The sequence below is a fragment of the Neocloeon triangulifer genome, unplaced genomic scaffold (assembly GCF_031216515.1).
Source record: "Neocloeon triangulifer isolate White Clay Creek 2 clone unplaced genomic scaffold, ASM3121651v1 ptg000014l, whole genome shotgun sequence".
NCBI lineage: Eukaryota > Metazoa > Arthropoda > Insecta > Ephemeroptera > Baetidae > Neocloeon > Neocloeon triangulifer.
Window position 1 is genome coordinate 16,164,733 of NW_026775556.1, and position 25,726 is coordinate 16,190,458.

The following is a 25,726-nucleotide window of genomic DNA, read 5'->3' on the forward strand; positions in this document are numbered from 1 at the left end:
AGGCGGGGGTAGTCGGCGGATCGATGGTCTTGCGAGGAGGATATCGATCGGCACTTTGTCAAGTCGGCCATTGCTCTAGCCGCGCGTAATACGAACTAAAAACGGGACCCCGCCAGCCAACCATCGATTATATCGTGCGCAGGGGGTGGAAACCACCCTCGTTCAAAGCTCGGCGAGATCGAAAGAGTCGATGCGGGCCGAGTATCGTCCCAGTTCTCTGCGAGCCAGTCACCTCTGGCAGTAACCTACAATCCAGATTTCATCCCGATGGCCCTCGAGTGAGTAATGCAACTGGCCGATGGCCCCTCACAGTGAGTATTGGCCGCAACCGGGCTCTCAAATGCCGCAAAATTCGCCCAAAATCCACTTTTAGCCGAAAAAATTCTCGAGAAGCTCCCTTTCCGAAATCGGGGCAGGAGGGTCTCGGCGCGGGGGCCTGTACTCATAATTTTTTTTTAATGCCTGTCAAATTTCGTACGCTTAGATTTTGGTTTCGCGGGGAAATATTTCAAGGTTGAAAATATTACTTTTTTTTGCATCCACGCCCGCATCGTAATTGATTTTTGCGCAGAAACGCCTAGAAGGGAAAAATACAAAAGCATACCAAATAATTTAAAAATTGAGTGATTTGTTTAGAATATTAATTTGGCAATTATGTTTTGAAGTGCATGAAACACTTTGTAATCTTTTAAGAAATAATATGCAGAAAGTTTAGTGTAGCGTTTCATTGGTTTTCCCGTGCCGAGTGGCTGGCCGAATGCAAATGACGATGGCAAAGGGCAAGTTTTAATATTTGATGCTCCTCTTGACACGGCCATTGATTTTCAACCTTGAAATTATTTTCCTCTCTGGAGTCGATTAAGAATTTAGCAGTGGCTTGCTTTCTTTTGAAATTGAAAGAATGATGCATTTGCGTTAAAAAAATTAATATTGTATGAAATGTGCACTTGGTTTTGAGGCTTCTTTTTCAACTTATAGAAATTAAGAAACTTGAGGATAGACTCACCCTTTATCAATATAAAACATTTTATTGGTTATGGTAGAGTAGTTTGCTGATTTGGTGTTAAATTATAGATATTTTTTTTTTTATTAATTTCTTATGTAATCTTTCTTATTTGCGAAAAACAATTATCACTACAGGGAAATTATGCTGATGAGCACAAGTATTTAAATCTAACTGAAATACGCATGAGATATAAATATTTTAAGATGCATAGAAAATATTTAAATTTGATATTATTGTTTCGATTAGAAAAACAAAATGAATTTAGTTGAATGCAAGCAGATGAATAGAAGCATAATTTATGTTTTACTATTCTTAAGTTTTGGGATTTCGACAGCAAAAGTATTCTAGAATCACTCATAATTAGGGCAAATTTTTACGAGATATTCTTTGATTTCTTTTAAGGAAGCGGCATTTTAGTATCTTCCACACGAATTCTAAAGAAAAAAATCTGCCGCATAACACTTGTTCGGTTTCTTGCTTCAAATCACCAAATGAGCTATAATGGAACGTAAAGGGAAGGGAAAGTTATACAAATATTTAGTATCGGCCTCATACTAACAAGGTTTGACTCGTAATGCGCTAAGTTTAGTTAAAATATATATTATTGCTTTTGCGATTAGCAGATTTTGACAATGTTGCTAGGTTTGAAAGATAAATGCTCAAAAAAGGACACATGTTTATAAGACTAAATATTTAATAATGATAAAAAAAACTAATATTATTTCACTATAGTAGCCACAGGAAGAAGATTTTGTGTGTCGTTGAGAAATTCCTTAATAAAGAAATTCATATTATACAAAATTAATTTTTGGAACCTTAAACTTCACACAACTATTGGTATCACCAAATAATTCAAAGTTAACAGAAGTCTCAAACAATCTGAAATTTAATTGATTGCACTGCTGCTTATAATTATTGTTGTTAGTTTCCCAATTCAATTGCTGCCATGCAAAATATATTTCTGTAGGGTTTAAAATTTGGGCGGTGGTTGTTGCAGATTTTTAGAGCTGGCGGAATATGCTCAAAATAAACAAGAAATTGAAAAAGAAGAAGCATAAGAAAGGTAAGGATCAGGAACTCTTCACCCAGGAAGAACTAGAACAGTACAAGAAAAAGCTTGCGGACAAGGCCCGGCTTGAGGAGGCTGTTGCCCAAGGTACCAGCGCTGGCGACGACGCCGAGGAAATTCCTGACGACGTTTTTGACCCAAGAGCCGTCGAAGACAAGCCAGAAGCAGAAAAGCACGAGAACAAAGATGAATGGGAGAAGTTTAAGGCACTTACAGCTGGAGTAGATGACATCCTATCTGCGTCTAAGGGAAAATTAGAAGAAATAAAAAAGGAAAGTTTCTACCAACGCAAGCCACCTGGGCCTTCAGAGCCAGACAAGAAAAGGCCGCCACCACGACCAGAGGCACCTAAACGACCACCTCGCCCAGCTCTTCCTGAGCAACCTGAACCAGAGGTACTTCAAATACCGGAGCTTGAAGAATCTCCTGAAGAAGAGGAGGAGGAAGAGGATGACATTTTTGATACTGCATACATTGATGCAGTAACAAGTGGAGAAATCAAACTAGCATACATCCCTGACAGTCCACCTCCTGAGCCTGAGGACGATCCATTTGACACTTCCATCGTTGATCAAGTAATCAAGCCGAAGGAAATAATAACAAAAGACGGCAAGAAGAAAACTCTTGTGAGTCTTGGTTGCGCAGTTGATGTTCTGACTGGAATTCTTGATAAGAGCGTTACAAAAGGTGTTGTGCAGACCGGGAGCATTAAAAAAAGGCGCGTCCAGCCAAGAGACTTGCTTTTAGAAGGCGAGGGATTTGTTCCAACTGACGATTTAGTTGTTGAGTCGCCAACAAAGTGTGCTCTAATCGACGACGAGGCACCTGAGGATCTTCCAGCGAGTCCTATTCCAATTGCGATAGCACCAGTCTCACCAGCTAAAAAGCCAGAACCTGAGAAAGAGCAAAAAGAGGACAAAAGCGAGCTTTTGAATTTAGTAGCAGAGTTTGACGTTATTGGAAATTCTTCTGCAGAGGAACAGGCTTTTGAAGAAGAAGACGAGGACGACGAATTTGCAGCACTAGCTGCAGAATCGTTGATCAAAAACGCCGATCCATTTGACACGAGCGTTGCTACAAAGGCACTAGGAGAAGAAAAGAAACCTCCTTTATCTCCAGACGTTGACGTTATTTTGAGTGCTGGTCCTGAGGATCCATTTGATACATCTCATGCTGAAAATTTGGCTCCTGGAAAACTTGAACTGCAAATAATCGAAAGTGAAATATTAGGTGAGGTTTCTGCTCAGCTTGAGGAAATCGATGACGACGATTTTGACCCAAGAGCTGACGAGAAACAAAGTACAGTAACAATATCAATTTCTGAACCAACTGACACATCTACCGACGCAAGTTTCCAATTGCGCCAAGAGCATAGAGATCTACTTGGTGGAAGTAGCACCGATCTTGCAAATTTGGTGCACGACCCAATCGAACCAAAGACTGGAGAAGAGGATTTAGAAGTTGACCCTTTTGATACCTCTACCGTTGCTGATCTTGTTCCGGGAAAGCTTGAGCTTCACATTCTTGAGCAAGAATTGCTAGACAACGACGAAGACAAAGAATTTGACCCCAGAGCCGAAACAGAGGGAACTAATCTAATTGTTGAGGAAAACTTGGAGGTAGATCTTGGTGTGATTGCCAAACCTCTGACACCTCAACCAGAGCAAGAGGTTCCTTTTGAAGATCCGTTCGACACAAGCATTGCAGAAAACTTGGGCCCAGGACAAGCTGAACTTAAATACATTGAAAGTGAACTTGCTAATGCTGAGTTCACACCCCAAGTAGTTCCATCAATACAAAGAGAGAAGCCACGGCCAATTGACATTTTGGACGTTGCTAAAGACGAAGACCAAGCCCCTCACAAACCGCTCACCCCAGCCCTAGAAACAGCTGCACGACCATTTGCTTTGACTGACGATCCCTTTGACACAACTCAGGTAGGAAGTTTGTGTTTTACAGAATTATTTTAAGTACATTAAATTTGGCAGCAATATTTTATGCACATTAAAAATACAAGATATGCAACTTGTTATAATTTCGATGAACGATAAAGTCCTAATAGAATATAATTATATGCCATCAATATATCACTGGCATATTTAAGCCCTATAGAGTTAACATTAATAGATGCGCAGGTACAATATAAAAAAATATTTTTTTACAAGCATTGAAGTAAATACACGATAAGTGCTTCTTAAATCCTTGATTTATGTCAAATTGAACTGATGGATCTGATTAAGCTGAAAATTTTGAGCACTTAATTTCAAACCTAGCGTTCAACGTATTTCATAAATATACTTTTCAAATAGCATAAATCTAACTTTTGTTTCAGGCAACAACGGTTCTTGTGCCTGGGCCTGCAGAACTGCGACAACTTGAGAGTGAACTGAAATTAGACGAACCACTCCCAGTGGTTACAAGCAGCTATTTGGACGCTGATTTCAATCCACGAGAGGCTGAAGTGCCAGAAGTACCCGAGGAACTCGTAGCACCAATTGAGCAAGAAAAGCCAGACTTTTTAACAAGTGAAGCAGAACTTGAAGCTCCACACAGACCACTAAGTCCTCAAGAGGCATCGGCAGCGATAGAAAAGGAGATTGATCCATTTGACACCTCTTTCGCCAGTACGCTTTTACCGGGAAAAACTGAATTAAAATTACTTGAGGAAGAAATAATCGGACAGTAAAAATGGACTTTGCTCAAGGGGGTAACCCCTTCCTTATGACCGATGAGGACTACGCCATGCCTGCAGACAATTCAATGGCCTCAAATCCTTTCTTAGCGGGTGATTTCTCAATGCCCGCCGCTGATCCAGCGTTGAATCCCTTCCTCATGGGTGGCGATTTTCAGCCAGCAGAGGCAAATGCTGCCACAAACCCCTTTGCTATGTTTGGAATTGAGGAAGACCCACCTCAACCGCAAGCAGCAGTCACTGCACCTGACGCTGATTTCTTCGGGGGTGAACTTCCGCAGCAGACAAATTATTATGCAACTCAGCCACCAGCTGCTATGCAAGAAAATTTGTTCAGTGCAGAAATTCCCCCACCAAGACCATCTCCTCCTGCTGTGGTGCCTAATTCGTTGAATCTAAATGGTGCTGCGATTGAATACCAACCAGAACCTTTTTCACAGCCACCTCAAGAAGAGGCATCAGTTCCAAGCAGGCCTCCTCCGCCGCGTCTTGTGCCTCCGTCAAACGAAACAGTTCAGCTTATACAAAAAGTAACAGGAGCCATGGAAGCAAATTCAAGTGACTTACTCGACAGACTCTCAGCAACAAGAACTCCTAGTCCAACACCAATTCGAGAACTTCATGCTCTAAGTCCAACTTCTGATATGCTCATTGAAGAACCAGACTTTCTGATGGACACAAGTCCTGCAGCACCACCTCCAAGTGCTACTAGTATTGAACAGCCCCAGACTGCTTCAAACTTCATGGACATCTTTGGTGGTGGCAGCGACTCAGTTGCTGCTGAAGAAGCACCACAGCATGTGGAATCTGCGCAGCAAATGGAAGCTATGAAACAAATGGAAGCTATGCAGCAAATGGAAGTTATGAAACAAATGGAAGCTATGAAACAAATGGAAGCTATGAAACAAATGGAAGCTATGAAACAAGTGGAAGCTATGCAGCAAATGGAAGCTATGCAGCAAATGGAAGCTATGCAGCAAGAGTCGGTTCACACAATTCAAACCGTTGAGCCAGTTGTACCAAGAGCGGATGTGTTTGGTCTATTTGGCGAGGCTCCAGCTGAACATCATGCACCTCCACCAAGGCCAGTGCCTCCTGCGGTTGTCATGCAGCTGACACCTCCTGAAGACGCAAATCTCATTGGTGATCTCTCATCTCCAGGAAACTCAACACACATTCAGTCCTCTGAGCCCCCAGTGGCCTTTGCCGCAGAGCCAAGGAGACCGCCCCCACCCAAAGTTCCACCACGTCCCATCAGTCCGGCTGCTCCTCAACCACCATCAGCTTTCCCGCAACCCATGATCTCGCCGTCCATTGAGGTCGCACCACCGCAACCACCGGTCACAATACCGGCACCTTTTTCACCACCACGACCAGAACCTGTCGCTCAAGAGGTTCTGCCGGCTCCAGCTGCTGAACCAGACGAATTCGATTCATTTAACGATGCATTCTCGGCAAAGTTCGAGAGTGCTGGAAGCGAGAACAAGTCAAGTGACGCGTTCTACAATGCTTTTGGAGCGTCAGTAGTCAAAGATGATGGCGTGGACACGGCCTGGGGAAACGACACCTGGGACGGAGGAGCTGGTGAAATGGGATTCGGAGCAGAAGACGAACAATTTGACTCTTTCTTGGCTATGAGTGCTCCTCCGGTGCCACAGCCTCCTCCGACTAGACCTAGGCGTCAAGATTCCGGCGATTCTGATGACGCCCCTCACGATTTTTCTGTCGTCATAAGGTTAGTTCAAGAAAAAAATAGCAGTTTAACGTAGAATTTTAGGATTTTTTTTTTAATTCATTCATGAAATGAAAGCAGTTAATAAAATTTTATTTTATTTTAAAAAAGAAAATGCAGACTCTACAAATGAAAAATATGAATATTTAATTTCCAGAGGACAAGACAATATGTCCCTGCAATATGGTGGCGCTGTGCCGACCTTAGCACCTCCACCAAAGAGTCCCGTGCAGGCAGCTTACTCGGACAATACCATGCGAATAAATCCATTTGATAACCAGGAAATGTCAGTTGGAGCAGTAAGCGATGCTGTTCCTCAAGCGCGGGAGCGTAAGTACAGATGCAATAAATTATGGAATATAATTAACTTTCTAAAGTAATTCAAATAAATCTTTATCCTCATGCAATTAAAAAATATTTCGAGAAAATTAAATTAAATATACGAGCGATTGGCCTGCTGTTTTTTAATCTGTTAAATGTGCAAAATTTAAATTAATTACTAAGTTTTTGTAAAAGGTTTTTGCGTGTACTAATAATTTGATTTTAGCACCACAAGATATTCCGATATCAACATCTTATCAACGGACTGATTCCCAAGAAACGCCACCTACGCCATTGTTTGACGAGGATATGTCGCAGCCCCTGGAGGAATTTCCCCGAGTGCACTACGTTGGCGAAGGCTGGGAAATGCATCTGCGACAGCCAAACAAGAAAAAAATCACAGGACAAAGGTATCTACTTCAGTCAATAAAACTAATCAGTTCTTTTAATAAATAAAAATTTTAAAAATAATGTTTTTCAATTATATTTTTTTATTTATAATTTTTGAGAACCAAGTAATAAAATAAATTTTTGCCATTGAATGTGCTCCTTTCAATTTCAACTAGTGGCAGGTAACATTTATGCGATTTGATTGCAATAATTTATACTTCAATTGTACGCAATTGTATGTGCTAGCTGCGCTGAAAATGAACGAACTTCCTTGACTTGCTTTCTTGCCAAATATTTCTGCAAATTTTTAAATATAAAGTGCACTTTACTGTCGCTACTCGGGAATAAAAACATCTCACTGTTTTAAACTTCCTTTACATTGCTAAAAAAGCTATTTTTGTGTTTGAATATTTATGTGCTTACTTCCCTTAATTAATACACTTCCTTAAGGTAAATGTTATTGATAACACTTAAAATTATATCCTGCCAGATGATTGTTTTATTTTATTCTAAATGAAAAAGCTGCTTGCTAAAAGGCAATAGTAAAATAGTCTGGGCCGTACACAATATGGCTTTAAAAATTAATCATTTAATTAAGATTGTTAATAATAATATTTATCTTTCAGATTTTGGAAAAAAGTCTTTGTCAGGTTGGTGTATCAAGGCGACAATCCTGTTGTTCAACTGTACAATACAAAAGACGACAAAGATCCGTTCCAGGAACTACCACTGCAGGCCTCATACTCTATTTCTGACATAGGTAAATTTTGCGCCTAATTGTGAATTTTTTCCAATCCGATTTTGAGAATTCGAATAATTTTTAACCGATTTTCAGGAGCTCAGCAATTTGATCAATACGGAAAGATTTTCACAGTCAAGCTGCAATTCGTGTTTTACAAAGAGCGGCCTGGTGTGCGCCCCGGTCAAGTGAAAAAAGCTGAGCGGATAACAGACAGGCTGACGAAATTTGCGGCTTATGCGATACAAGGGGATTATGAGGGTGTGAAAGAATTTGGAAGCGATCTGCGAAAACTGGGTCTTCCCGTTGAACATGCACCCCAGGTAAGCCTACCAATAATTAAATACATGTTTCCCTTGTAAAGATTTGAAATTACTTGCAGATTTCCCAATTGTTCAAAATCGGCTCGCAAGATTACGAAACAATGAAGCAGTTTACAGTAACGATGGAGGAGGCATTTTTCAAAATGCCTGCGCACCGAGACAGAGCACTTACTTATAAAATGGAAGAGGTGCAGATCACGGCAGTTGATGAATTGTACCTCGAGCAGGACAAAAATGGTCGGGTTGGTCGTCAAATCGCAAGAGTTCGCATTTTCTTCCTCGGCTTTATTAATGGTACCAAAAAAATCGCATTAAGTTAATTTATTATTAAAAAATAAAATATTCTACAGGCATGCCGGATCTTGAATTGGGAGTGAATGATATAAATAGGCAGGGTAAAGAGGTTGTTGGTCGGCATGACATTATTCCGGTCAAAACCGAGGAGTGGATTCGATTGGAAGCACTCGAATTTCACAGTTGTGTCCTTAACAGTGACTACGAGGGAGAAAAAGTCATCAAGTAAGCATGACAAATAATTTTGGTTTTGTTAATTTTCAATAAATTTAAACAGATTCAAGCCACCAGACGCGAGTTATATTGAATTGCTGAGATTTAGAGTGCGGCCCCCAAAGACAAGGGAGTTACCGCTTCAAACAAAATGTACAATTTGTATCAACGGCAACAGGGTAACTAAAAGTTCACCAATAGCTATAACACAATTTTAAATTTAATGAAATATTAGGTGGAAATAAAATGTGACATTCTTGTACCTGGCTTCTCAAGTCGAAAGCACGGCCAAATACCTTGTGAGGATATAATGCTACGAATCCCCATTCCCGAGAGTTGGATTTATTTGTTCAGGATTGAAAAGCATTTCCGATACGGCTCAGTAAAATCTGCGCACAGACGGTTCGTTCCCATAAAATAAATTCTGATTAGTTCATTATTAGTTTATTCTTCACAAATGAATGATGGAGAAAATATTTAAAAAAAAAAATCAATGGATTTTTACAGTACTGGAAAAGTGAAAGGCCTGGAGCGTATTTTGGGAGCTGTGGACACTCTAGAAACGTCTTTGATAGAGGTCACTTCTGGCAGTGCAAAATACGAGCACCAGCATCATGCCATTGTGTGGAGGATCTCGAGACTGCCCAAAGAAGGCCAAGGTCAGTCAGAAATAACAGAAAATATAAATTATATAAAATTATTATTTGCCAGCAATGATAAATAAATCTTCAATTGATTTCATGTTTGTAAAAAAAACTTTAAATCAAAAGCCAGTCAGACCAACAATCAAATATTAGAATAAATTTTATTTTAAATTTTCATTTGGAATTTATTATTATTTATTTTTCAAGATTAATATTTTTTTAATAAAAACAGTCGACGCAACTTTGAACTTAGAAAATTAAGCTTGAAACTTGAAATTCACAAATTATTTTTGTATTTATCTTCCCTATTTTTATCTTTTTTTTTCTAGGGGCTTACACAAACCATGAACTCGTCTGCAAGTTCACGTTAACTTCGGTCGACCAGATTCCCGAGGAACTGGCCAAGCACTGTTTCATGGAGTTCACAATGCCATCAACGCACGCCTCGCACACGACAGTGCGTTCGCTGTCGGTGCTTGGCGACCGCGACGAGGACCCGCCGGAGAAGTGCGTGCGTCACTTGGCGCGCTGCGAGTACCGCATCGAAATCGAACAAGTGCAGCCGGCCGGTGTCAACGAGTACTTGGCTGTCACCAAAGTGAAGCCGAAAGAGGAACCCGTCGCCGAAGTCCCCGAGAAAGAATCGGACAGCGACAGTAGTAGTTAAGGAGATGTTAACCCTCGCGGGTTAACTTTGCCCTTGAAGGCAGCTAAGTGTAGAAAAGGGTGATCATTATCATAGTCTCTTGTCAGAGCCATATATACTGAATCACGTTATATTTAAAATAAAAAAAGCACCAAAGTGTAACATGTTAGTTCTGTAGGTTCCCGTAATAAGCAAATTATTGTAACTCGGCCAAAGTTCATGATTGTTGACTTTGAGAGAAGGATACGTTTGGTGATAAATGGAGTGTTCTGAACCGCATCAATGCTCTGATATGCAGTCATTAAAAATTATACAAATATTTAATCGCTCATTACCTGCCTAGGTGCGTTAATTTTATAATTAAGAGAGTAAATTGTAGCTCACGATATAATTTATATTGTTATTGTGTCTAGTTAATAACCGATTAATAATGAAATAAGATGTCAAGGTGAGATGTACGTCTGGTTCAGTGGACAGTGAAGATTAAGAGAAAATATTATATAAGTCAATGAATTGCAGACAGGTGGCCAGCGCAATTGAATAGTATGCGGGACTGGTCGTCTTGTCTGTAATTTACTGACTGCGATTGTAGATTGTGTTGACATTGACTCGACTTTGTTTGTAAATGTAGCGATTGATTTTTTTTAACTTGTACATTTAAATATTTCTTTCAATTAATCCCCTAACAAGTTATTGTCATCGAATTAAATAGCGACCATTTAGACTTGTTAACTAATCGAAATACATCAGCACAATTTTTGAAATGCAAGCTTAGTGTGCTTGTCAGGGGTTGAATGGCTATTATAAATTTGTTCACACTTTCCCAATTATGTGTGGTTCACAACTATACGAACTGTTTTCAGGACCAGAATCAATACTGTTACTGTTATCGATGTAAGGCTGATTTAATATATAATATGAAAAATATGGTTCACACTCTTTTTGCGGCGTACCGAGTGTGGGATATAATGTTACAGTGGAGTTTGAAAGAAGTTCGAAACCAGTGTGCGACAATACAAAGTTCTGTGTAATATTTTTAGCTGCGCACAGAGTGTAATGTGGGCATTGTTTCTCAGGCAAGCCAATAATTAGCTCCACGCAGGATAAAAAGTGAGTTTTTAGTAATAGGTTTCCTAGGCTTTCAGTTTCAATGTCAACAAAATAATCCATCAGAAGAAGTAAATCCGATTTATTTAATGAGGCTCTCTGAGGTAGTTGCACGAAATTTTGAGTTGAATTCAAGTCTCGGTTAAAAATTTTACAATGGAATACAACTCGACTGCTTGTTTGAATGGCCACTGCGGAAACGAAAAAATGTTTAGAGATATTTATTCAAAATCAATAATCGAAGAAATTAAAATTTAGATTATTAAAATTGTAGGAATAAAAAAATTCATGTTGGACAGTAGCAACATTTAAGGGAAAAAATTAAATTCTTGAGAGCATAGGATTAAAGTTCCTGGATGTCCCCAATGCCCGAACAGGAACCACTATTTCTCCTGTTTCTGCACCACCAGCAGCACTCTCGAGGGATCCTAGTAAAAATCTTATTTGGCGACGCAAAAGTTGTTTATATCCATAAATAAATTGAGCTTTGTAAATTGCTGAGGAATAACGTATGTTAGCCCCGCATCACTTGTAGAGCCTCATAATACATATGTGTGGGATTGCGTACAACCTCCATGCCACATCTGCAGTTACTTGAAATATTGATCAAGAAAAGAGCCACTGACTTAACTGAGTGAAGCCCCCTTAGGATTAATAGTAAAACTATATTAACAGAGTCTATATATATTAAAATAATTGCAATTTATGTTGGAATACTTGAAGTGATGGGTAATAATTACTAATTGTAAGTATTATTATTACTTTTTATTTCAAATTCTCATTCGCAATGGTCTCGCACCTTGCGAAGGTCAGCAATATACCAAAGATATAAAAATTAATGTAAAAAGTCCTAATCTTAAGTGAGGTGAGCGAGAAATGTTGAGAGTGTGCTATTAATTTCCGATTTAAACTTTTCTGTTACGAATTCTATCCTTGCAAGAGAGCTCCGGCATCTCCAAGGAATTGAGTCCGATCTAGTCACATCAAATGCTATCAACGTGTATAACTAATTTATAAGAGGCTTAGTTATAAGGATTGTTGCTGATTGTTGAGTGAAAATGTATGAATAATGTTTGACTCATTGATTTAAAGACCAAATTGGTTTGGCTTTTGAAGCTTTAATTTTCCCTACTTCATATAAAAGTATGAAAGATTATATAATTTGCCCTTTTTTACATGATTTGCAAGATCGGTGTTTAAATTTTTCGCGTGGTAACTTTTAGCACAACAGAAATTAGAAAAGTTTCACTTATATCCCTGTTAAATGTTTAAATTACTCATTTCAGTGCCTTTGTATATTTTTACCGGTCATGCATTCACTTTCCTCTGTTCAATATTATGTAACAAGTGCACCTGTTGTGTAGTCGAGATATGAATATAAGCGACTCTTTGCCGTTAAAGGAAAAAAATCATCATTGATGTAAATTTGCATATCCATAAGCATGATTTTCAGTAAACGGTGGGCAGGCATTACCATGGTTATGTGAGGGGTAGTTGAGAATATTACGAGAGCTGCACGATATTATAAAAGGTGGCACAATAACGAGAGCTCAATTACTTTGAAGAAAGTATTTGAGAATGGGAAAAAACTACAATAGTTGTTGTCATTTAATCCATTTAGTCACACTTACAAAGTTCACCCACATGTATTACATACTTCTCTGAAACAGTTGTTTTGGAAGTTGATGTGAATTGTTTCCATTTAAAATAAGTCGTACTTAACTTGAAAAAAAAAATACCATTGTAACCTTTAAAAAGAAAATTACGCTGAAAATCCAATTTAACTGTGCTAGTGATCAGTGTTAAAGTATCATGTACTATGTACTACGGAGACGATATAAATATATAAAGCATGGGCAAAGTAAGAATCCATACGAGCAGTGTTTTTAATTTACAAAATCGCCTGTTAAAAAATTATGAAATTTTGTATGAAAAAAGGATTGAAAGTTTCTAATTATCAAAAATTTAATTAAATTAATAATTTCTTAAGATTGAGGAGTTTTTATTTTTAAAGAAGTTATTTTATAACACTTAGTCATTTTTATGGAGCACCTCTGCATTATTTTTCACTAGTTTGGTTTTCGAAAAAGTTTTTCATGTTAATCACGGCCAGCGCACGGTGCGAAATTTGATTTTTGTTTTCTTTCGGCATTTCAGCAAAAGTCTGCTCATATCCCTTGGGCTGAAAACAAGGGTCCCATCCAAAGAGCCTTGGGCCCCTAGGGGACACAATGTCACCATCCACGATGCCTTGGAAAAGTTGCACCTGAGCAAAAAGGTTAAATTTCAGAGCTCGCAATTGGAAATAGCTTTAAAAAAATAAAAACGACAGACGAAGTGACAATTGAGGTGAGGTGCAGTGAGGTGTTGTAGCAAAAGTAAACAAAAACCAAAGAATAATGATAATATTAATTTAACCAAATAAAAATGTAAAAGAAAAATAGCTAATAATAAAAAGCACATTTCGAAAAAAAAAAAAAAAAAAAAAAAACAGTTAAGAATGTAAAGGAAAATTCTTCCTACCTGAGAAGTGGTTGCAGACGGTCCATTGCAGTAGGCCATTGTGCAGATGGCTTTTGCAGATTTGTCCTCCCAGCCGGCCAACATCCGATGCAGACCTTCAGGTCCAAGTTTGTCCAAAAACCACTTTATGTATGGCCCTTCAAAACAAAATAATTATTTTCATTAGTCTACATATCTATTGAAAAATATGTATTTACCTGGCAAGCCTCCTAAGGAATTAAAGCACAGGCTTGTGTCCTCAACCACAACAGGGCCTTGCACCAACCTTGCTGCCTCCAAACATTTGGCTTTGCAAATATCATCAATTTCTCCCTGATATTCTGGCAAATCCAACTTCTTGCTGGTGAACTGAAATTACACAATAATTCATTTTCAACGGATCATTTATTGAAAAATTTTATAATAATATCAGCGTTAAAAATTGGTGTTTAATTTGTAACTTTTATTATTTGTTTACCTCGTGGGGAAAATTCCGGCCGAGGATGGCCACAACTTCTTCCAGCTTTTTGGCGTTGCCGGTGACAAAGACAATGGTTGATTTAGACATATTTCTGTTGCTTAGGAGCCAATTTTGAGTTTCTGAAGTACTTGTCAGTACAAAGTGGCCTGTCAAACACGTAAATCCAGCAAAAATCGTTCACTTTACACAAAATTAAACACGCTCTTAGAAAAAATCCACTTGTTATTTTCTCACTGCCGGTGCAAGGGTGGGGGTCAGAGCAGCCATTGGCGGCAACTAGTGGGCAATTTCCGTACTAAATTCTATATAATCATTTTATCAAATTTTATTATGAGATTCATGCAAGTTTAAAAAATATGGTTTAATCATATATATATAATGTATTCCAAAATAAAAGTAAATAATAATCATAATAATTGATGCAAACTCTAACGGAATTCTTATGAAAATTGGCTACCATGTATTCAATGAATTTTCTAAGCGATCTCAAATTTTCTCCCTTAAATTAGTAACCTTATACGAGTGAACTGTTTTAGTGTTTACCTATTTAAAGTACAATTTAAATTCCATGAGCATTGTGGTTAGTTTCAATCAATAAGAGAAACCCACGTCTTTTTTGTTTTATCATTATTTTATTACAATTAAAAATTTATTCCTGGTTGGCATCCACATTCTCTGTCTGCAGTCCCTTGAAACCGGCAACAGCGACGTAGGTGACAAGGGTGTACAATTTGTGTGGGGAATCCTCGTCGTCGTTTCTTCTCCTCGACAGACGAACTCTGACGCGGAATGGAACGTTCCTGGAGAAGTTATTTTTCATTAGCTGGATTGCAAGGTTGTTAAGGATGAGAAATTACCTAATGCCTTTCGACCAGATCTGCTTGTTCAGCCTGGTGTCGACGCGAACATCAGGGGTTCCCATCTGTTTTTCCGCAAACTTCCTGATCTCCTTCACAGCACGAGGGGCGCGTTTCTTGAAGCCGACTCCGTGCAACCTTTTGTGCAGGTTGATTGTGTATTCACGGGTCACCACATCATTCATCGCGCTCTTCTTGCGGTCTCCCTTTTGTTTCGCCATGGCGCTGCTAAAATAATAATTTTCTTTTGTTAATTAAATATCATAATTGAAAAAAATTTATTAAAATTTTGATTTTATACAAATCAATATAAAATCAATGAAAAAAATTGTTTTATCATTATTGCCTCATTTAAAAATTAAAAAAAAAAATAATAATAATTAAAAAGAACGCTGGAATGTTAATTTCTTTTCCACTATTAAGAAGTTTCAAAACTGCACCATTAACAGAAAAAAATATAGATTCTAGCTTCATGAAAACACATTTTGCAGCGGACGTTTGTTTACAAACTTTTGATCCGAGGGAAATCAAATTGAGAAAACATTTAAAAATATATTTAGAATGCGCCTCCGATCTTTTCAAGCCACTTAAATTAGGCAATAATTGATAAGTTTACTTAAAATTTTGAAGAAAAAAATTAACAACAAGCCGCTGCTTTGACACGTAAAGGTAGGCAGACGGTCATGCTGGAATCGTCACAACTTCGGTCACCAAATTCGAGTCGAGATTCAGCGACCGTCGAATAATTACAAGCGAATTACGGTTTATAGCTTGTTTGAGAAGCGAATGGAGATTTAATCTTTAAGATTTCGGCAAAGATGATTGAGGATTTTGCCGATTAAATTTTCATGCTTACCACAAAAAGTTCGATGCAGACGGGCAACAACAATTAAGAAACAGATGGCGGGGAGGGGGAAATTGAGGAGCGAATTTCGCCTGAAAACCTCTTTGAAAAGGAACGCGCGAAGTCTAACAATTATGTATGAATTTTTGTTTAATAATAATTATTTATTTAATTTGATTGATCTAAAATTTGTTAAACCTTAAAAAACTATCAATATTTCAAGTATTTTCAAAAGTAAAATTTAGCGTCGTAACTTATTAATAATCTTTTCGCTAATTTTTTTTATTCAAATAATAATGACCTTCCTTTGCACAGTTGAATTCTCTCCCATGTTTGTTTCATAGGATAGTAAATTCAACATTTTTTTATTGCTTTTAATTTTTAAAATTATAATATTTCAATGGATTGATTTCATTTTTTTTTTGCTCTTATTTAATTTTTAAGATTAACATAAATTGCATACAAAATTATCAGTTGAAATTCTAAGTAGAAATTAACGCTTCTTTGAAATTCTGTAATTTGTTTGAGAAAAATAGTTTTCGATCTTTGAGGGGATTTATGAATTATGTTAATTTTCGTCAATTTTTTTTGTCTCCACAATGTATATAGGCGTGGTCGTATACTTTATTGTTTGGACTTTTTAAACTAGATGGCGCCACGTGCAGTGTTTTCCTCGAGATCAACTCGAGATTTCTTGTGAGATTCGACGAGGCGGCCGAGGTGATGGAGACGTGCGGCGGCGATGTTGAACGAGAATCTATAATGGTAATAACATAAATAACTGGAAAATAAACTTACTATGCGATTTAATTGTTCGGGAATGATGAAATTTGGGAAAGATTGAAATCGGTCGTCAATCGTCACGGCGGAAAAAATGCATGTCAGTCAGCAACTCGACATGTGCGCCGCACGTAATAAATGTGCCACAACAAAAGTATGCAATAATCCAATAATACACAAATATACCTAAAAAAATACTCTCATCTTTTGCTCAAAAGTTCACGAAAAAACTTTGCATAATTATATATAAAATGCGAAATTATTTATATATTTGTTTTATTTTTTAAATACATAAATTATTTTGGGGTAGTTTGTTATTGTCTAACTTTTTCATTGAAAATTAAGATATGATTGGTCACTTGAAGGAATCACTTAATTTTGTAACAGATCGTTTGTTTTAATCAAAACCGAAACAATGCCGCGCGGGCCACTTGCCTAATGGGGCGCACGCATTCTCGTGGACAAGTAGTAGGGGTTGAAAAATGAAAGAGATAATCGGGATGAAAAATGCCGTGATTTGCACCGATTCACGTGATACTCCCCCGCTTGATTAAGTGCTTGGCCGGCTGATGGAGAAATAATAAATTATGCAAGCAGAAATAATTCTTCCCATATTTTTCGGAAGAAAAAGTGCGCGGTGGGAACACAGGGGTGTCGTGTGTGCGTTGCGTGCGTGTGCGGGCGGGCAGGGGGCGAGTTGCCAATTGTCTCGGCTTTTAGGGGTAGATCAGTGCGACGATACTGGGCATGCAACCGCCTGATTTTTGCGTCACTCACGGCCGAATGGAATATTGAATTTAATGTGTATCGCATGAGCCGACTCGTTATTTTCCATCAAAAAATTTACCCAGAACTGAAAATGACTTTTTGTGAAACACCTTCGCATTTTTTCGGTTCAGTGAACTGCAGATCAATTTGAGAATGTTATTATTTTGTCACTCTGTCCTTTTAAATTTATTTAACGGAATGACCGCGTATTTGAGCACATTTCAGGATGTCAAATTTTTCATCAAGATATTGTATGAAACGCCTAAAATATTAGACTAAAATATGTAAAATATATACCAATTCTTGACAAAATCATCCTTAAAAACAATTTGGCCATCTCAAATGCGATAAAAAACGGTCTTTGACATTTTTTTTATTATAATGTGATTAGTTTAAGGCCAAAACTTTATCTGCATCCAAATCACGTCAGGTTTCAGATTTTCCAAATTGCTAAATAAAATAAATGCAATTCTTGCTGACCCAAAGTGTTCATGGAATAGTGAAATTTAAAATTACACTAAGTATTTAATATTTATCTTGTTATACGATACGGTTTAAATGAGCGTAATTATAATACTTAAGGGTCTAAATACGGTTAAAATGAGCCTAATTGTAATACTTAAGGGTCTAAATATTTTAATTCTGTTCTTAAAATGTGAATTCGAGTTTTAGCACTTTTTTTTTAATTAATTCTATTCATACATTAATTCATTGAGAAACAAAATATATGATTTTTTTTTTAAATTTTGACCCAATTTTGCTATTTTGAGGAGCCTTTAAAATGTCATTTATTTTTAATGTACCGGAAGTAACCATTTTTCGCTCAAAATATTCTATTGCAATAAATGTTTATACTTTCGCTCATTGAGCCTTATTGGAGCAAAATTTGCTAATAATAATTCCCATTTAAATCAACTTAGGTGCGATTTGATATTTAATTAAATACCGCACACATGACAATAATCACAACACAATTAATTGACGCCTATAAGATGCATCTCCATGGACAAATTTCACAAAATAATAATATTTATACATTTATGGTGATTCTAACCATAAAACTGAATCTGTTTATAAAGCTATAAAACTGGTCTATAACGGCCTAAATTTTATTAATATGAATTAGCTCAGTAAAAATATCAGGACAATTAAAACTCTATTATACAAGTAAATACATATACAACCTTGCTTTATTCAAAAGAAATCAAAGTTTTCGTGCTGGAACTGTTTGAAATTCGCAAGAGTTTTCGTGCACGATATTATACTTTTCTTATAATAAACACCATATCTGCGTCAATTGCAGCGCGCAGAGAAAGAGAGAAAAATAATTATATCAGCCAAAAATCGCCAATTCGGGCTATTGCAGATAAGCATCAATGTCTGCCGCACAGAGGCATTAAAAGCGAGGGAAATCTGTCCTTAAAATCGCACATGCGGCGCCTTTTTTGCGCATTTACACGGATCACGCCAACTTTTTGTGTTTCAAATCACACACATGCATTATTATTTTCCAACGAGCGCAGATGGCGAGATAAATCGCAGTTGATACAGGTTTGTTTCATTTATTTTCACCGAATGCTTCCCCGCAATGCTAAAAGCATTTTCAAAACAAGTGAAAACACAATTTAGCGTTTCCATGGAGCATACACAAAAAATGCGTATAATTACTATCGCGGTGCGCTGTTTCCAGAGCAAAAGTGCCAGCTTTTAGTGCACTATCGCGGCCGCGAACTTTTGGCCATTATGTTAATTATGCGGTGGTTTTAGCTCATTTTAATCTATGATCGGACTTTTCGGGGGAAACGACGTAGTTTTCCATCGATTTTGCACATATTGTGTGTGTTTTGACATTTTATACTCGGGCGACCGCACATTATCACACGAGACCTTGCGTATAAACTGGAAATTTTGTAACAAAGCTCTGCAAGGCAAATAAATATTTTTGTTTCCTTATACTTTGCGATAACAAAGTCTTTTTATTATTTGACAACAAATTTCGCAGATAAGGTTTCAAGATCTTAAAATACAAAAAGATGCAAAAGAAAATGCGCATTAGTTCAGATTTTGCAGAAGTTTTTAAATTTTCTCTATCAAAATGAAAATAATTATACAAAATGTTTGATTTCAAATAGAAATCCCAGCATATTAATGAAAAGGATAAAAAAAGTGCTTCAGTAAAAAAAAAAAAAATAAAAACAGAAAGGTTGGAAAATTTAAATGCAAAGAAATGATCTGATCGCTAAAAGAAGAAATTTCAAAAATTGCAGTCTCATTCAAAGAAACAAGACTCCATTTTTTTTTCTAGTAAAAAATCGTAAAAATTTTATGACTTTTCGTCCCCAGCATGCGCTTTTTCTTGAGAGGATTCACGCGATATCATCTTTTGAAGGTTTGATTTCGGGGGGATGTTCTGCACTTTTTCATAAGCCTATCATTAATTTCCTACCTCCCGCTTAGAAAATCGTACATCAAGTTCGGATCTTTTTCCCGCGCCGCCCCAAAAAAGTGCGCACGGATTGCAGGCGGTCGCTCCCGCTGACAGGAAGGGTTGCTGATGCCTTTTACAGTTAGGCCTTTACGAAGGGTTGAAATTTCGCTGAGAAATTAATGCCCATCATTGATTGCCATCAGCCAGATTTCCCGAGTGCAAGGTGCATTATATGCCTAACGGGACCGCGCCGAAAGCTGAAAGGCAACTTTTTTTCAGGAGATGGCGAGACATCGATGCGCAACACAGGTGGGGGTTTCAAAAGGTGCAATGGGTTGAGCTCTGACATGCTTACAGTAATTATTTATCTAGCAAAAGGTTAGGGGAGGCTTTTCTCACACACACATACGCACAAAGGCGAATAAAATATGATGCACCTGACGCATTGTGAGCGGGGAGATTGTCAACGTGGCATTTTTCGGTGCAGACGAATCAGATAAATTGGGGTCTGTAGGCGATTCAACGTCCTTTGACTCGGATAAATTCCGACCGCCACTCAAGATGCGTCTAGCTTTTGCAAATCATCCCCCCTTAGAAATTTACCTTGAAATGCCTCAACGTTTTGTTATATTTGAATTAAATCTTAATTTTATCGAGTCAATTTTGAGTCGGCATTCTTTACTTAAACTGAAAAATATTGAGGTTCAATTAAGCACAATGATTATCAAAATGTAGTAAGAAATAAAATGCAATCAATTAAAATATATTAGTGGCAAAAATAAAATAAAAAGTTAAAAAGAAATTAAGAAATTAAGTACTTATATTTAATTTGTAAAAAAAATTATATTATAATAATTATTATGAATTTGTCCTATAAATATTCTATTTCTCGTTTTGAACATATTTATTATTTTATAACTTCATAGCAGCATGTAGTGGAAATAATTGTATAATTTGTGTACATCATTCAGAGAGATAGAAAAAATGCATTATCACACGGAAATGCGTCAAACCTCTTAAAACACGCCACTTTTCCTGCGTTTGTTTTTCCTGATAGCAATTTTGCTTTGCCGGACGGCAACGTGGAAAATTTTAAATGTTTTTGATAGCAACTTATCGTACAATGGGCAGTGAGAACATTTCCCCCTATTCTTTCTATATCTCTTCTATATTTTTGTGGGCGGCTGACGTTGCAAGCGCGGAAGATTATGTGGCGAGGGAAAAATCAGGAAAAATTGCCGGCGGCGCGACATGGCTTCCTCATTAAAATAGAAACAAAATTCGCTGCCTGCCTTTTCTAGCCGGCATTTAATGCGCAAGTAAAACTCATTTTCATTTAATAGCTATGAAAACATTTTGAGCAGGGAGATTTTTTTAAGCTCCGTTTCTTCAATATAGGAAATAAATGTTTCAATAAAAACTTTGGCAGTTTTATAGATCTTTCTCTAAAAATTTGTTTTGAGATAAAACATAGAGAATCTATCAAAATATTTGAGGCTCACGCCGAGTCAAAGTCTAGGCCGCGGATGGTCTCATCATCTTTGTTAGATCATATAACCGCGTAGGCGTCCCAAGCAATTCAAGGGAACGCACAGGATAGCAGAACCCATGCTAAGCAACGTGGAAAGAGTTCGGGATCGCAAACTGGTTTGGGGGAGGAAGAGCCAAAGAGTTTAGTGGGAGATGGTTTATATTTCGGGCCGCGCGGCTGTCGGGAAAAATCTGAGCAAAAAACCCTCTCGCGGCGCGGGAATTGAGAAAGAGTTAAAAATGCATTATAATGCACGGCTGCTTCTACTCTACTTCTAAATTGAGAAATAGCATTCAATGTCTGATATATAAAATTACTAAAATTGTAAACAATTCTCCACCCATATGGAATGAATTTTTAATTTTACTTCATATCCTAGTATAATACATTAAAAAATAAGAAAATTAAATATTTTAAGTGTTTTTATTCCTTCTGGAATGTTTTAACAATCGTGGCTTGAAAATCAATTGGATATTTAATTAACAAATTTCTCTCTTCCCTTTATTAAATATCTTTTATTAAAAAGGGTTGTTATTTTAAGTTCTGTTAAGTCCGTAAAACCTCAGCAACTATTTTTGTGCCGAGAAAAATGGACCTCAATTCAGTTTCTGATGTGCATAGACTCAGGCTGGGTCGCGGTCGTTAGTGCATTACGTGGAGAAATAGAGAAATAACAAAGACAAAGGAAGGGAAGTACAGTTGCATTAAAAATACACAGCAGAGATAATACGTGCGCGGAAAACCCGATTTCCTGGAAAAAGACCGCGGCCGTGCGTTTTGGTGATATTTTTTAATTTTTCGTGCACACAAAGTGCATACAACTGCATCCTTTTTGATAGTCTGCGCGCAACATACCAAGATGTAAACACTTTAACCTTGGTGCTCACAGTAAAGGTCGTTGGTAGGGGAAAATAGAGGAGTTGATTTTCGGTATATATGGCGAGTTTGATGGCGGCAGCCGTCCGAGGGGGAAGGGGGTCCAAGCCGGCTCAAGGCGAAAGATAGGAAAGCTAACAAGGCGGGCGGCTGGCTGCACCACCAAATTGCCAGACCAAAATTTTTCTTGACAAAAAATCTCCAAGAGAGTGAGGATTCGCTCCACTCTGTGAGAAAGGGTAAAAAGCGCGATGCTGCCAAGTTTTTTAAGCGATGACGTTCAGGTTTCAGGAGACTCCCCAGAGGTGCAGTTCTCCCAAAACGAGCACAGATGCTATGCTCGCTTATTTTCCCTGTTGAGTTTTTTTTTAAATTGATATATTTTTTTAAATATAATTGTCACTTCTTGTTCTTGATATAAATTTTGGTATCTTTAATTAATAGAGAAGAACCGCAATTTGAAATGCACGCATATAATAATAATAATGCGTCGCTTTGTTACCCACTTAATTTTATAAAATATTATTCATTTCGGAGATATAAAAAGCGGTTTTAACTTCAGTAAAGGATTAGTTTTTTTAAATTAAATTCAAATTTTAGCATCATCCTTTCTTAATTTTCTTCCAGTTTTATTAAAATCTATGAATAATTGATTTTTAATCTTAATGTTGATGACTCTTCAGTTGTAAATCTGCCGATTTATTTAAAAAAATTTGTTAATATTTCCTCATTTAATTTAATTTTTGTTGATGAGGTCATTTCCATTGCTCTGATTGGCTTTGACCAATCTGGAGAACTGAAAATTGTGAAGATATGTCTTGCTCTGTGCTCATGGAAATTTTCAAAGTATGTTCACCTCAAAATCTGCATATTTAAAAACTGAAAAAAATTCCCAATGAAATCTTTTTACCGTCCAAATTAATTGTTACAAAATATATAATCATTAGCGTAATAAAATTCTCAAACTTGACGATTATTAAATTATATATCAAAATTATTGGGGCTGGAAACGGGAAACGTCTAATTGAACCACGCACACTGCACCAAATAAGATCTTAAAAAAAAACTCTTAATAAATTAATTTGGCAGAATATTTCCACTTAAAGAACAGCATCAAGGCTGCCGATTTTTTCTTGTTCTTTTCTAGGAGGAAGTTTGTATAAAATCAATCAATCTCGCGTGTGTCAGGGACTCTATACTGATCCAGAGTGCTGTGTCGCCATCTAATAAAATTTTCATGCACATTGAGCCAGGCAGATTGCATTTCTAAGTATAAGCCGGGAAAATTCTTCAGCGCCGTGCGCAGAAAAGTAATGATTTTCATAATCGCGTGACACGATTATTCTGTAAAAACTCTCGCAGTTTGTAACAAATTTTATTTTGAGTTTGCAAGAGATTAAAACAAAAAAATTTATATTCACTGCCATTAATTGTAAGCCAAAGTGGCGTGTTTTAGGTGATACAAAAAGCAAATAAAAATCTCTAATTGATGCTAACGTTTTTAATTATCATTCCGGAAAAAGCTAAATTTCCGAGTTTCAAAATCTGAATTTAGCTCTTAATGGTTACAAATGATCTGCTTGCCGTGTGGAAACATCCAGAGGGAGTTTAACCAAACAATTTTTTTTATACTTTTCATATCGTGTTATTTTTTTGTCCGCTGCTCGGACGGCTGGCTGCTCTCGAGAGGCGCGCAGACGATCCCACAAAATGCAGAGCCAAAAATTGGGAGGTGCATCTTTTGTGCAGCTGCAGTTCAATGAATCCTGCATTTGGAGGTCACACAAGGACAAGCCGCACAAAGTCGAGAAAAAAATCTGGGCGAGATGCATGTGCATTTGGTACCCCACCACGCGGAGAGGCCAAATTTGAGAACCGCGTCGCGCTCGCGGCTCTCTAGGAGGGAGCAATGAACACAGCAGACGCTGCTGCAGCCCTGCAATAATTGTTGCTGCGGCGCGGCTCCTCTCGAGTGCACCAACTCTCCAGACCAATCCAAAATTTTACACCGCGTGCACCGCACACTCGCCTAGCCTGGGACAATTATTTTAATATGAGTCCCACGCTCAAGCTAGTTAAGCTTAATTTTTTACAATTAAAAACGTTGGCGGACGGAAAAAACAAACAAGACCTAACCAGACTGTTATTATTTTAAATTATTTGATAATAATTTTAATAAAATAAATGTAATTTCAAACTTTACATTTTAATGATTATTTTTTGAAAAAATAGAAAGAAAACAGGTGTCAATCAAAATTGTTAACGGGTCGAATGGGTGCACAACGCGTTTTCTTTTTAGTTTTCTTTTTATTCGAGAAACTAGTTCCACGCGAGAAAGTATATAAGAACGGGCAGGGGGCCTCAATCTGCTTTCGACCTACCAGACTGGAAATGCAGTGTTATAACATTCAGGCGGCATGAAAAGGATATGCAATGTCCCTTTGGTTATCCATATTTGCTATAGACTCATTGTATTTCAAATCCCTATATATAAATCCTTTTGAATTTTTACGCTGCACCAATTTTCTATAACTGTTTGCCCAGCCGATTAAACAGTTCGAAAATCGAAATCAAACAATTTTTTTAGTCACATGCGCCCTCAGCGTAAGTTGATATTCAGTCGTCTCTCTCGTCGCGGAAAAGGAGAGTTCATGACACAATTAATTAAGCCACCCTCAGCATGGTTGCACTGGAAAAAGCAAAATATTAAGCATCGTTGCGACGGGACACCCACATTATATGACTTACACTAATATATTGACGCCGCAGTGGCGGGCCAAGCGTTTTATTATAGTTCATGTGGGCGAGGCGGAAAGTCATGGAAAAGTTTTTGAGGGTATGAGGAAAACTTGTTTGTGCTAATTACACACATTTCGCAATCAAAAATTAATCAAAAATTTAATATTTTTTTAACTGCATTTTCCTTACTAGGAAAATTACAGCGATGTGAATTTTGAATTTAATTATTATGGCGTTGAACTGCTGAAATCGTTAAGGCAATAATATTAAAAATTTCAATTGATATAGCATAGCATAAATGTATTTTATTACCCGGAATTGATTTATTTTTTATTTTTAATCAATTAAATCCACGCAAACAAAATTTCCTGCTTTTGTTCTTACACAATGATAAGAAGGTTAAAAAATATAATTTTATTAGTTATATTTAAAACCAATTATTAATCCACTGCCTGTAAAATTTTTAAATTGAATGTTTCTAACTTTAATATAATTTTTTCAAAATTAAGTCTCTTCCACCATATTTAATCCAGGGCAAATACTTGTCATTATGAAATTAAATTTTTTCAATATTCCCCGTCCGCCACTTGCGCGCAATTGAGAGACGCGTCTGCATTGACGAAGGGTTACATGCACGCGGCCCGCATCTCCGAACGAGCGGCCCCTGCATCAAAATTATGCAGCCGCGATGCAACGTCGCTTGCTCAATCCGAAAACCACGTTGCACGCTCATGTTGCACAAAT

The 25,726-nt window shown here is 37.3% G+C and overlaps 3 protein-coding genes across 3 annotated transcripts; 1 reads left to right on the forward strand and 2 right to left on the reverse strand.

The window, feature by feature from the left end:
• The first annotated feature begins 97 nt into the window (after positions 1 to 97).
• Positions 98 to 13,073, forward strand: LOC132201945 (protein stoned-B-like). Its single transcript, XM_059628518.1, is given in 14 exon segments — positions 98 to 311; positions 2,004 to 4,012; positions 4,408 to 4,752; positions 4,755 to 6,502; positions 6,657 to 6,829; positions 7,047 to 7,230; positions 7,837 to 7,970; positions 8,046 to 8,272; positions 8,332 to 8,566; positions 8,623 to 8,791; positions 8,844 to 8,958; positions 9,015 to 9,181; positions 9,287 to 9,438; positions 9,753 to 13,073. Coding segments are annotated over 13 exon segments (5,976 nt in total). The 5' UTR covers positions 98 to 311; positions 2,004 to 2,023; the 3' UTR covers positions 10,091 to 13,073.
• Positions 11,302 to 14,393, reverse strand: LOC132201944 (inosine triphosphate pyrophosphatase). Its single transcript, XM_059628517.1, has 4 exons — positions 14,157 to 14,393; positions 13,897 to 14,047; positions 13,700 to 13,836; positions 11,302 to 13,442 (listed from the first exon to the last, which is right to left on the reverse strand). Exons 1-4 carry the CDS (start codon positions 14,244 to 14,246, stop codon positions 13,236 to 13,238), a joined length of 585 nt encoding a protein of 194 aa, XP_059484500.1. The 5' UTR covers positions 14,247 to 14,393; the 3' UTR covers positions 11,302 to 13,235.
• Positions 14,394 to 14,771: 378 nt separating this feature from the next.
• LOC132200373 (large ribosomal subunit protein eL31) lies at positions 14,772 to 15,971 on the reverse strand. The gene is made up of 3 exons (XM_059625798.1): positions 15,873 to 15,971; positions 15,017 to 15,244; positions 14,772 to 14,959 (listed from the first exon to the last, which is right to left on the reverse strand). The coding sequence occupies exons 2-3, from the start codon at positions 15,235 to 15,237 to the stop codon at positions 14,809 to 14,811; spliced, it is 372 nt and encodes a 123-aa protein (XP_059481781.1). The 5' UTR covers positions 15,238 to 15,244; positions 15,873 to 15,971; the 3' UTR covers positions 14,772 to 14,808.
• Positions 15,972 to 25,726: the final 9,755 nt, after the last annotated feature.